At 41.8% G+C, this 14,064-nt stretch overlaps 1 protein-coding gene across 7 annotated transcripts in view; it reads right to left on the reverse strand.

The window, feature by feature from the left end:
- lrp1aa (low density lipoprotein receptor-related protein 1Aa) overlaps positions 1-14,064 on the reverse strand; it is a 170,031-nt gene that overhangs the window by 51,150 nt on the left and 104,817 nt on the right. For all 7 annotated transcript variants that reach the window (XM_051122933.1, XM_051122930.1, XM_051122929.1 and 4 more), the window contains exons 42-45: positions 10,783-10,972; positions 10,387-10,591; positions 8,167-8,359; positions 7,384-7,509 (exon numbers count right to left, since the gene is read on the reverse strand). In XM_051122933.1, the coding sequence (XP_050978890.1) occupies positions 7,384-7,509; positions 8,167-8,359; positions 10,387-10,591; positions 10,783-10,972 (714 nt within the window). The remainder of the gene's footprint in view (positions 1-7,383; positions 7,510-8,166; positions 8,360-10,386; positions 10,592-10,782; positions 10,973-14,064) is intronic.

Consider the following 14,064-nt stretch of genomic DNA (forward strand, 5'->3'; position numbering starts at 1 on the left):
CAGTACTCGGGAGATGGCTCCCTCTGCTGGCGTGGCATTACAGTACCCCTCCCTCTAGGAGCGACTCCTGGAGCTCGGCGAGGTCGTCCCCGTGGTCGTGGTGCTGGACGGTCGGGTCTGGCTCGGTGGAACTCCTCCGTGAGGGACGGATCCAGTATGTCGTTGGCGGCTACCCATGACCTCTCCTCAGGTCCATAGCCCTCCCAGTCCACCAAATATTGGAGCTGACCCCCTCTGCGCAGAGAGTCCAACAACTCCTTCACCTTGTAAGCAGGTGAGCCGTCCACATCCAAGGGTGGCGGCGGTTCTGGGGCCATCTGGCCGGGGTCAGCCTCCGGGTGGACCGGTTTGAGGAGCGACACATGGAAGGAGGGAGAGATGCGATAGTTAGGAGGAAGTTTAAGCTGGTATGTAACTTCATTTATTCGTTTGAGAATTTTAAATGGTCCAACATACCTTGGGCTGAGCTTCCTGCTGGGCAGCCGCAGCTTGATGTCCCGTGTTGAGAGCCAGACCCGCTGTCCAGGTTGGTAGGGAGGGTGCGGAAGGCGGCGCCTGTTGGCCTGAATTTCCTGATTCCTTACGGCCCGCTGGAGGCGCACATGGGCACTGTCCCACACCCTCTCACTACGCTTAATCCAATCATCGACAGCCGGTACCGAAGAGGGTTCACCAGACCACGGGAACATGGGGGGCTGAAACCCCAGGACACACTGAAAGGGGGTGAGGCCTGTAGAGGAATGAGTGAGTGAATTTTGGGCATACTCGGCCCAAGGAAGGAACTCTGACCATCTGTGCTGTTCTCTGCTGCAGTATGAACGGAGGTATCAATCGATCTCCTGGTTTAGTCTCTCCACCTGTCCATTACTCTGAGGATGGTAACCTGAGGTGAGGCTGACATTGATGTCGAGTTGTTTACAGAAGGCTTTCCAGACTTGTGAAGTGAACTGAGTACCTCTATCACTGACAATATCCTCAGGTAGGCCATATACTCGGAAGACATGGTTGAAGAGAGCTAGGGCTGTTTCCATGGCTGTGGGTAAACCTTTTAGAGGAACGAGACGGCAGGATTTGGAGAAGCGGTCGATGATTACCAGTATGGTTGTGAATTCTTGGGAGGGTGGCAGATCCGTGACAAAATCTATGGAGAGATGTGACCAGGGTCGTTGAGGAATGGGTAATGGTTGTAGCAATCCTGAAGGTAGTTCCTTGGGGGTCTTAGACTGTGCACAGATCTGACAAGACTTGACGAAGGTAGAGGTGTCAGCAGTCATTGAGGGCCACCAGAATGAGTTTTTCACCAGGTGTAAAGTACGAGATATACCTGGGTGTCCTGCACTAAGCGAGGTATGGACCCATTGCAGAACTTGCTGACGCATGTCTTGTGGTACATAGAGCTTATTGGGTGGACATTGTGGTGGTGGAGGGTCCTGCTCGTGCCTTCGCTGAATCTCCTCCATAATGTCCCATGAGATGGGAGCTAGTATGACGGTGGGTGGAAGAATGGGTTCTGGTGGAAGGAGATCTGTGTGTGGATCATGTTGCCGGGAGAGAGCGTCTGCCTTGCTATTTTTACTTCCTGGTCGATAAGTGACTGTGAAGTTGAAACGAGTGAAGAAGAGGGCCCAACGAGCCTGGCGTGGATTTAGTCTCTTAGCACCCTTGATGTATTCAAGATTCTTGTGATCGGTGATAACTTGAAACGGGTGTTTGGCGCCCTCAAGCCAGTGTCGCCACTCCTCAATAGCTGCCTTCATGGATAGTAGTTCCTTGTTACCCACGTCATAATTCCGTTCTGCACTGGTGAGTTTTCTGGAATAGTAGGCGCAGGGATGAAGTTTGCCTGGCTGACCGTGACGTTGAGACAGAACGGCTCCGATACCGCAGTCCGATGCATCCACCTCCACGACGAATGGTAGCTCCGGATCAGGATGTTTCAAGATAGGGGCGGTAGTGAAGCTTGCCTTGAGGGTAGTGAATGCACGTTCTGCGCCTTCGGTCCAACAGAGCTTCTTGGGTTTGTTCTTTAGCAGAGAAGTTAGAGGAGCAGCAATGGTACTATAATTACGGATGAATCGGCGATAGAAGTTGGCAAAGCCCAGGAATCTTTGTAACTCCTTGACGGTTGATGGTTGAGGCCATTCCGTGACTGCCTGGATTTTACTCGGATCCATTTTGACCCCCTGGTGACTGACTTGATATCCGAGGAAGGATGTCTGGTGGACATGAAACTCACACTTTTCCACTTTGACGTATAGTTGATGTTCCAGAAGGCGAGATAGTACAGCACGTACATGGGAGATGTGTTCTGCTTCTGACTTGGAAAAGATGAGGATGTCGTCAATGTAGGCGATTACGAATTTGTTCATAAAGTCCTTAAGTATCTCGTTTATGAAGGACTGGAAGACAGCTGGGGCGTTGGCTAACCCATACGGCATCACCTGGTATTCGTAGTGCCCCCTAGTGGTGAGGAATGCAGTCTTCCATTCGTCCCCCTCCTTGATCCTGATGAGGTTATAGGCACTTCGTAAGTCAAGTTTAGAGTAAATGGTGGCTTCCCGTAGTTGTTCTAGAGCCGGGGGTACAAGAGGCAGAGGATACCGGAACTTGACTGTGACATTGTTAAGTCCTCGATAATCAATGCAGGGTCTCAACCCACCATCCTTCTTGCTCACGAAGAAAAACCCCGCTGCAGCAGGGGATGTAGATGCCCGGATGAAGCCTGATTCAAGTGCCTCCTCAATGTAATCCTCCATAGCTTGGTCCTCCATCCGAGACAACGGGTAAACTTTACTTTTGGGCGGCATGGCGTTGGGCAGCAGATCGATTGCACAGTCCCAGGGACGGTGTGGAGGTAGCTGGGTGGCTTTAGTCTTACTGAAGACCTCAGATAAATCCTGATAATGACTGGGAATGGTGATCTTTACCTGGGTGTCGGGGCTCTCGATGCTTGTGGTGAGACATGGTTGTGGTTGAGCGAGAAGACAGTTCTCCATGCAGAATCGTGACCAGTGAGTCAGCTCCCCCTGGAACCAGGAGATGTCAGGATCATGAATGGAGAGCCAGGGGAATCCAAGGATGACCTCGTACTTGGGTGAATCGACCACGTATAAAGTGATACTCTCCTGATGAAGTAATCCAATCTGTAATTTTACGGTTCTGGTTTGATGGTGGATGCCGTGGTCGATGAGAGTGTCGTTGATGGCTTTGATTTGGATGGGTGGTATGCATGGTTGAATCGGGATGTTATATTTCTTGACGATGTCCTTGTTTATGAGATTCAGTGCTGCCCCAGAGTCGATCATCGCTGTAAGATCAAGAGTGAGAGTATCAGTTCTTATGGTAACCGGCAATGTCAGAGATTTGTACTGCAATGATGTGAGATCTTTGATATTTACCCCTGATGAATTCTTGGACTTGAGGGAACATCCATTACTACGGTGGCCTGGTCCACCGCAGTAAAAACACAGATGGTTTAGACGACGTCTAATCCGTTCCTCTTCAGTCAACCGTGAAGCGTTGAGTTGCATGGTTTCGGACGGTGTTTGTTCCGTTGCAGGATCACAGGTTGATGACATATGCCGGTTGCTTTTGCTTGAGCGTTGCTTAGGTGACTGCCTCATGAGATTGTCGATCTTGATAGCGAGGTTGATGAGTTCAGAAAATGACGAATTCTCTCGTCGGCAGGCCAGTTCGGTTTGCAGATCGATATGTAAGCTGTTGTAGAAGATAGCTTTGAGAGAAACATCATTCCATCCACTCTGAGCCGCCAGAGTACGAAACTCGATAGCATACTCAGCTGCTGTACGGTTACCCTGTTTAGCGTGAATGAGTTGTGTCGAAACATCCCTGCCCCCTGCGGGATATTCGAACACTTCTCGAATCTGTAGCAGGAAATACTCAACAGATTTCTTGAATTGAGGGTCGGCATCCCATACAGCTGAAGCCCAGTCTAAAGCTCTTCCTGTAAGCAGAGTCATCAGGAACGCACATCTCTTCTCCTCTGATTCAAAACGGTCTTGTTGATATTCGAAATACAGCTTCACTTGACGAACAAAACCCTTGCATTGTTCAGCCGTACCGTCAAACTTGTTAGGAAGAGCGAAGCTTACCGTTGAAGGCGTGGGAGGAGGCAGAGATCGTACGTAGTGCGTCAGGTGTTCGTTGACTGATTGTAGCTTAGCGTGTTGCTCCTGATAACTCTTTAACAACTCGCTCTGGTAAGCGAATGCTGCTTGCAAGTTGGAGACCTCCGCTGGATTCATGGTAGGCGAAGTATTCTGTAACGACGACGCTGAGGCGGCGTTAGAATCCATTTGCGGAAGTTTATTGCAAACAACAGAAAACATACACGTGTAGCCAGGCAGTAGGTCAATAACCAGAAAGCAGTCCAATCTTACAACAGTCCAGGGGTAATCCGTAAACGTAGTGATAAACCAGGCAGAATAGTCAAACCGTAATAGCAGTCCACACAGGCAAACAATCCAATAGGGGAAATCCAAGAAAACGGCAGTCAGAAAACAAGGCAGAATCATACACGTGTAAGCAAAACAGGATAATCAGAAAACGCTCGGTAAGGCAGGTAAACTGGCAATACTTCGCAGTGAGTGAGCACATGGTGAGTCCTTAAATACTGCCAAACAGGAAGTGACAGTAGAAGCAGCAGAGGGAGCGCGCAGTCAGTACTCGGGAGATGGCTCCCTCTGCTGGCGTGGCATTACACCCAGCATCAAAACATACCTACCAGCATATGCTGTTTTTTTTTCAACAGGGATGTTTCTCAAATTATCTTCTTTTATGTTCCATAGTTTATGTTAGGCCGTTGTTGCTTAAATGTTTATGTGAAATACATTTTATGTTGAATCAAACAAAACTTTTCTTTCTAAAGCTATAGTTTGTAATGTCTACTTGCTACTTTCTCATTTAACACAAAATAGCTTTAAATAATATTTTGAGGGTATTTTCACAGTCAAATGTATTTTGCGAATAATTTGATAAATTCATCGAAACATCATGTCATTACTTAGATTAAACATTTCAATCAACTGACAGCCCTAGTATATTTATCTGTTTAAACACACACCTGAAGCCCAAAATAGCCTATACTTGTCCGTGTTTCGCCCATGCACACAGAAATCAGTTAACTAGTGAACACTGTATTTTAAAGTGCCGCTATTATGGATTTTTGAAAATTACCGTTCATGTAGTGTGTAACACAGCTCCAAGTGAATGAAAACATCCTGCAAAGTTGTAAATCTGAAAGTGCTCTGTGCATAAAGTTATTGACTTTCAAAAGAAAGAGTCGATTCCGAGTCATGTAAACGAGTCATTTTTAAACTAATCTTAAACTGTTTCAAGGTGATGTCAACATTAAACATTAGCATATTCCCAGCCCACTTGCTGTGTGTGCAAACCCTGGCAAACAGGAACCCTCAAACATTGTAGCGGATTCCTGTATAGGTCACATTAACAGAAAATTGTCCGTCATCTATCTTTTTTTTTATCAGTGATGGAAAAATCTGAAGGCTGTCCGCCAATCTGACAGATTACACTGAGTGTGATCTATTGCAAAATTGTAGCTGTAATTTCCACCCTGTCCAGTTGGTGGTGAGTGCGCTCCAATGTAGCATCAGAGCGCTGGATCCAAAACAAAAACGGAACTGTCACGAATGTTTTCCTATGCGTTTGATTACGCACAGACGAGTACACAGAAGCTACAACGATCTATCACGCCACGTTAAAAAGTGCCAAAACGGTATTTATTGCTTGAATTTCCTAACGAAAGGGACAGAATTTGAAATCTGAGACTTTGTTTGATATCAAAAGTAACACAAAGCCTAGCCTATTGCTATTTGTTTATTCATCAACTGAAAACAGCATGGACCAAAAGATTGATTGTGATTTAAGAATCGATTTTTGGCTCATTAAAATGAGAATTTATTAAAATCGAGAAATCGTTTTTTTTTTGTTTACTCGGCCCTAGCATATTTTGTTGTTTTTAAACTGTGCTGTCATCCTGTAACTTAGGTGTGTGATTAAAAATGAAAATGTGAACAAAAATAAAAGCAATTAAATGTTTTGTTCTAATTAAAATATGAAAATTATAATGACGGGTAATAATCATAGACTGTAAAAAATATGAACGTAGTGTCCGTGATGTCACCCGCAAGTTTTTTGAAGAGCATTTTTGAAGCTCTTAGCAAAGAGTATAGAAGTATACTCTTTGCTCTTAGTGGATGGGATTTGGACGTCGCCATCTTGGAATCGCGTCACTGCACGTCAGTCCCGGATAATCAAAAATCGGCAAAGAGGCGGGTCGTGGGTGGAGCTGGTTGCTGAAACCACTTAAATTATGAAGAACTTTAAGGCTTAATTTAATTTAAACAGATGAGTTATAAAAAAATTCACCCCCCTCACAGTTGACATGAAGGGCACAATTAGACCAAAACCACTTTTTGTACCAGGCTGTAAACATATTTTTTTCTGCCGTAAAGTTGTGCATTTTAACATGGGGAGTCTATGGGATTGACTCCCTTTTGGAGCCAGTCTCTAGCGGCCAGTCGATGAATTGCAGTTTAAGTCACTTCCATGTTCGTCTCAATAGAGAGAGCGTCAAAATGACGGAAAATGTTAAAGTCTAGCGCAGCCTCTGGCATAGCATCATGTTGAGAAGACGCTATGCTCTGTACTGTGAGGGTAAATTCGTTAGGGTACAGTTAGGGTTTGTCGAAAAACTCCCATTTTCTCATTTTCTCCTCCAACTTAAACATCATCCTACATCGCTGCAGAGGTACCGCACCAGTGTTTTTTGAATGTGCAAGAACACCCTTTACAAAAAAAGGGCGAAAAAAGATGTAAGATGATTTTGAAGTTGGAGGAGAAAATGAGATGGGAGTTTTTCAACATACCCTAACTGTCTTGAAATGGAGTGCAAATTATGTATGTGCATCGCAGAGCTACACAAGATGAGCATTTGTGGTTAAAATGTGTATAAATATATATATATATATATATATATATTTTTTTTTTTTTATGAAAACGCTAGATAAGACCCTTATTCCTTTGCTGGGATCATTTAGAGCCCTTTGAAGCTGCACTGAAATTGAATTTTTAACCTTCAATCCGTTTTCGACCGAAGAAAGAAAGACATGAATATATTGGATGACAAGGGGTGAGTAAAATATCAAGTAATCCTTTAAAAATTATTGTTCTCATGTACTCTGTAGCATGCAAAATAAGTATTTAGTTGTGTGTATTGTGTTTGGTCCACCAAAAAACAAAATATGAACCTTTCATAATCCATAGTAGGGGAACTTTAATGACAATACTTGCATATGCAGACATATGACGTATGAAGTCTGTGATTGGTCGGCGCTGACTTACCTATGCAGGTGTTATCCTCCAGCAGTTTCCTTTCTCCACGGCAGCTACAGTTGACCCGTCCTTCTGATGTGAGCAGACACAGATCCTGACAGCCTCCATTATTCACCCGACAGGGCGAGAACTCACCTGCAAGCACACACACACACACAGACAGACACACAGTAATTTAGCATCCCCAGAAGCTCTTGACATTGAGAAGTCACAAGAAGCATTATGTGTATTCGTAATGCAGCCCTTCATGAAACACGCAAACAGATACAAATAACCCACTTAACATTCACTACCCATTTGCAAAAACTATTTTCTATTCACAGCACACAGATGTAAACATTCAAACAGTATTTCTCACAGTGGTGTGCAGATGAAATTTTTTACTTCATATTTCCAAGTATAAAATACCTCAGTGTGTATCTTAATGATAACCTTCTTCTTCTTTTTTTTCTTTCTTTTCTCAAATCTATCATTACTGGCTTGTTGAACGGGTTTGGTTGGGAGGACAGTAAATGGGGGGCTTTAGAACAGGCAGAGATGTTGTCTTTGGGGATTTGAGGGCTTGAGAATTGCTTCTATCACACTTAGATAAGCATGATGAAAGATATTGATTGTGTGTAATAGTGTCATTCCCAAGCGATATAGAGTTCTTCTCGGTTCTGTGACAATCACAGATTACTTTTGGCACATAATTACATGGTTGAGATGACAGGACACTATAAGGCAATCGCTCTCTCATGCAGTTGATTTAGAGTACTTCTGACCATGCTGCCATTACAACAGTTCACTCACAGCTATTTGTATCGTTGGCCACAGCGACGATCCCCATTGGCTGCTGTGGAATATCAGCTCTTAACACCTTCATGTCTCCTCCAACATATTTGTCGGCTCTGAGGACGGCTCTGCGCACCCAGTCTGTCCAGAAGATGTGGTCACCGTACACAGCCAAACCGAAGGGATGCACTGGCTCATTCTTCAGAACCACCTACAAATGTCAAATCAGATAGAACGTAACCATTCGGTTTGTAGAAATGTTAACATTTTAACTTTTCTAGACTGTGTTTAATATAGTATTAGTATATAAATTATTGAATTCATACAACTAAAATGGGCAATATCAAGATTTGCAATTCATTCATAATTTTTTTACTTTTATTGTCAATGAACTTGGCTGAATCAGTCACATCAATTCACAAATCAAACTTCTGCTTTAGTTAAGTTTGAGACAAGAACCAGTGAGTAATGTGATCTTCCCAACAGTCATTTTTTTCCTGTTTTCTTGAAAAGTGACATGATACAACAAAAATAACCAAAACTACACCCAATCAGAACATATGTGATGTTTACTGTACAGCAGGTTTGGAAATTAACAGGCCACCAAAATGCCCCTTAAATTTAAGATGACTCTGGACAATTAAACTAAAACTATTACGGCTATCACAATTAAAGGGGTACTTCACCCAAGAAAGAATATTAAGTCATCACTGTTTCCCTGTTAATATTGTAAAACTGCTTTGACACAATCTGCATTGTAAAAAGCACTATATAAATAATGGTGACTTGACTTGATCTTTTGAAAAGTATTATTCATTTATTATGCCCTTCTCTCTGAATCAGAGCACAAAAGGAAACTTTTAAAGAAATGCTCACACTCATCCACATAACGATAGTGAATAGCAACCAGCATCCAAAAGTTGCATATCCCAAGAGTTCTGAGTATACAACAGGGTTTGGTCAAAAACAGACTGAAAATTAATTATTTAACGAAAATTCTGACTTTGGTTTGTGTGCACCATTGCGTGTTCAGGTTCACTCCCCAGCAAAAGCACACAAGTTGTAAGTAATCAAAATAAATAAATCTGAATGAAAATGATGATTGCCACATTAAATTTAGATTTGTTCACAATACAATCATAAACAACATAACGACACTTGTTTCTGTTGATCTTAGCAATGGGCAATCAGAGGCAATCAGATTTTTCACAGCTAAAAAACTAAATTCTGAAATTCTTCATTCTGTCATCATAAACAGCAAAGCACAGATACAAGTAAGAAATTAATTTCTCAGGGTAGACAGCTTCAGTGAACTTGCAATGAACTGAAGTCATGAACTGCTTCAGTGATGGGAAATGCTCTTTGCTCACTTCCTCAGTTTTGTCTGTGTAGCCAGAATATGAGGTGCCATTTCCCCACATACAAAACCATTTTTTTAATGTATTTTATTGATCATCAAATGTGTTTCTAATTTATAATTTTAGAATTTGTGTACTTTATCTAAACTATTTTTTCCCCATTATGCAACTATTGTGTAAAAACATGCATGCCTTTCAGCAACATTAAAAAGTCTGTGTGAATAAACATAAATGCCCTGTCAAATGCAGTTTCTGGTCCACTTTTGCAGTGTAAAATGCCTTTGTTGAAGTTGAGCAAAATGTTAGTGGTTACAGCCTACAGGCCTGATTGATTAATTAAAAATTTTACATTAATCTGAGACTGAAGGATCTAAGAATCCTCAAATGCATATTCTTTGCTTTTAGTGCTCTTTTATTATTATCATTTCATCTCCTGCTTCTGGTCCTCTATGACTTTATTCAACCAATTTGGCCGACGGAAGACTGTTAATATGGTTTTGGGTACCAGACAACCCTGCTGACTAACTTTTCGGATAACAGACAAAACGGATATTTTCTGACAGGATCTGGCATCTGGGGCTGGGGCTGATATTTCTGCCTTGGAAAGTCGATGTAACAAGACTACAGAGTTACATTTAATGAGATAATTAAAAAATTGCTCATCTATTCCAGGGGGCAAGTACTGTCCTTTGATAGAGAAGTTCATTTCTAATCCTGCTGTACAGCTACATTTTTTAACTATTGAGATTTCATTAAGCTATGAAAATATCTTAATGCACATCATGATTGTGGCTGGTGTGGACACACTGGGATTTGTCTTGATTACGTCATGGTGAATGTTAAGCAAAAAGGACACTCATGGGTGAAAGCTCTGACTTACATAACGGTGGGAACCATCGTACTCGCAGCGCTCAATCTTATCAAGTGTAGCGTCTGAGAAATAGAGCTTCTCGGCACGGTGGTCGATGGCGAGTCCATTGGGAGTGCGAATGTCACTGCCAATAATCACCAGGACATTGGCTCCAGACAGCTGAGCGCGCATGATACTGGGAGACTGCTCATTCCAGTTGGTCCAAAACATCAAGCTGGCGAACAGCAGAGGAATGTGAGTTAATCACAAACATTAAATGTAATATGATCTTCATGTCTTACTAATGCCTTGCTGAATTCAACATGACTTCCATTCCAAAAGGGAACAGTTAGTGCCCGTGAATATTGTTGCTACACTGGTTTGAATGTTGACATAAAAGAATTTGTTGCGAAATGAAAATCTCACTTCTGACATTCATCCAGCACAAATGCACGTGGATGGTCATCCCCTGACATGGTAACTACGGTGTCCCGGTCGAAAGCCCCCCAGCGGCTCTGGTCCACAGTGTGACGGGTAATAGTTGAAGTGGTGTAACTGGTCCAGTATAAAGTGTCCCATGCCCGATGATACGCCAACCCTTCCACTGACCCAACATCTGCAGACAAAAACAGACGGGGAAAACATTAAAATAATGTAGCTGAACATTTTAGAACTGGTGTATTGTTGTAGAAAATATAGACAGCATTTTTATGGAATTTATCACAGCTATTTCCAAAACTCGATTATATTACAATTCTACAAAAAAATTCATTAAATTTAGTTCTTCATGTTATATTTATTCATTTCAGTTAGTTTTACTTTGACTGAAACAGCACCGTTTATTAGTTAACAGCATTTCAGCTGACAGAAAAATTACAAAATGAAACCAAATATTCACATATTTTAGATAATTTTATGTAATTTAAACATGTATGAACTAAAACCATGTATCAAAAAAAAAGAGGTTCACACTATTGAAAAACAATACTGTCAATTCTTTATGTACTACTTATTTATTGTACATGTTTTAATGTGTTGTTACAGGAATAGTGTTTGACTTTACATCCAGTTTGATCTGATTATCACATCTGATTAATCACAAAATTTGGAAAATAGCATACAAATTTGTTTAGACTGTGTTTTGATCTTATAGCGCTCTTATGTTCCGTGTCAGTCTTCGTGTCTGTCCATGTGGTACTCTTATGAGCGTGTGTCGACTAACACAGAAGAGAAGAAACTTTTGAATAAAGTCGTTATTTTTGTTTTCTTTGCACACAAAATTTTTTTTTTTTTCACAGCTTCCTAAAATGAAGGCTGAACCACAGATGTCACATGGGCTATTTTAACGATGTCCTTACTACACTGACCAAAATTATAAACGCAACACTTTTGTTTTTGACCCCTTTTTTCTTGAGCTGAACTCAAACATCTAAGACTTTTTCCATGTACACAAAAGGCCTATTTCTCTCAAATATTGTTCACAAATCTTTCTAAATCTGTGTTAGTGAGCACTTTTCCTTTGCCGAGATAATCCATCCACCTCACAGGTGTGGCATATCAAGATCTGATTAGAGAGCATAATTATTGCACAGTTGTCCCTTAGGCTGGCCACAATAAAAGGCCACTCTAAAATGTGCAGTCTTATCACACAGCACAATGCAACAGATGTCACAAGTTTTGAGGGAGTGTGCGATTGGCATGCTGACTGCAGGAATGTCCACCAGAGCTGTTGCCTGTGAATTGAATGTTCATTTCTGTACCATAAGCCGTCTCCAAAGGCGTTTCACAGAATTTGGCAGTACATCCAACCGGCCTCACAACCGCAGACCACGTGTAACCACACCAGCCCAGGACCTCCACATCCAGCATCTTCACCTCCAAGATCATCTGAGACCAGCCACCCGCTGCTGCAACAATCGGTTTGCATAACCAAAGAATTTCTGCACAAACTGTCAGAAACCATCTCAGTGAAGCTCATCTGCATGCTCGTCATCCTCATCGGGGTCACAACCTGACTGCAGTTCGTCATCGTAACCGACTTGAGTGGGCAAATGCTCACATTCAATGGCGTCCGGCACTTTGGAGAGGTGTTCTCTTTACGGATAAATCCCGGTTTTCACTGTGCAGGGCAGATGGCAGACAGCGTGTATGGCGTCGTGTGGGTGAGCGGTTTGCTGATGTCAACGTTGTGGATCGAGTGGCCCATGGTGGCGGTGGGGTTATGGTATGGGCAGGTGTATGTTATGGACAACGAACACAGGTGCATTTTATTGATGGCATTTTGAATGCACAGAGATACCGTGATGAGATCCTGAGGTCCATTTTTGTGCCATTCATACACAACCATCACCTCATGTTGCAGCATGGTAACCCATGCTGCAACCATCACCCATGTTGCAAGGATCTGTACACAATTCCTGGAAGCTGAAAACATCCCAGTTCTTGAATGGCCAGCCTAAGGCACACCTGTGCAATGATCATGCTGTCTAAATAGCATCTTGATATGCCACACCTGTGAGAAGCGCTCACTAACACAGATTTAGAGAGATTTGTGAACAATATTTTAGAGAAATAGGCCTTTTGTGTACATAGAAAAAATGTTAGATATTTGAGTTCAGCTCATGAAAAATGGGGGCAAAAACATAAGTGTTGCATTTATAATTTCGGTCAGTGTATATTTCTGGGCCTTGAACATAGTACTTAAATTGATTTCTATGCATGGTCAGAAAGCTCTCGGATTTCATTAACAGTATCTTAATTTGTGTTCCTAAGATGAACAGTCTTATGGGTTTGGAATGACACGAGGGTGAATAATTAATGACAGAATTTTCCTTTTGGGTGAACTATCCCTTTAACTATTTTTTTTTACATTTTGGTCATCAACAGTCACATTTTGTCACTGTAAACAAAAGAGCAGCATGAACATTTTTCAGAATTTCTATTTTCATGTTTCACAGAAGGAAGAAAGTCAAACAAGGTTAAAACTATATTGGGGTGGGTAAATGGTGTCAGTTTTAATTTTGGGCTGAACTATCCCTTTATAAATTAATAAAAATAACAAAAACACTAAGTGCAGCTATTATGATGAAAATTAGATGCCAAATCACTTGAGTCACTGGACTTGAGTTAATGGCACAGGACAGGTCATTTCTCCACAGACTAAGCTTTGAGCAAGTGTGAGGAAACACGTGCAGAAAAGTTTCACATCCATGTGGAAATAGTTTGTTTGTGTAGAGTGGTGCTCTATTTTTTACCATGTTTACATGCAGGATCCAAATACTCGTGTTAGTCATAAGTCAATTATATCTGGATTTAACAACCATGAAAACAGGGGGGAAAAAAGATTTAAAAGCAAATGATTCAATGTTTGTTTGTTCATTCATCACTGAAGATGGTTCAAAGACGGAGTGTAGGATGCAAGAACTGAAAGGCTTTTTATCGTAAGATTTACGCCTGGCTTTAATTACATAACTGGTTCATAGCCAGTTTAATGAAAACCACATTGTACAGAACCAAAAAGCACTGAACATATAAAAAAGCCAAAAAGAATTAATATTGTAAATGCCTAAAAGAGCATTAATGCTTTAAGAATTATGTTCATGCTGATGAAATATAACATATATAAACTCTTCACGTTATTGCGGTGCCTGAACGTTTGAAACATTTAGTATCTTATCTAGCTTGATTACTACATTAAAGTTTGTTATT

This window comes from Labeo rohita, chromosome 11 (genome assembly GCF_022985175.1).
Source record: "Labeo rohita strain BAU-BD-2019 chromosome 11, IGBB_LRoh.1.0, whole genome shotgun sequence".
In the NCBI taxonomy this organism is placed as follows: Eukaryota; Metazoa; Chordata; class Actinopteri; order Cypriniformes; family Cyprinidae; genus Labeo; species Labeo rohita.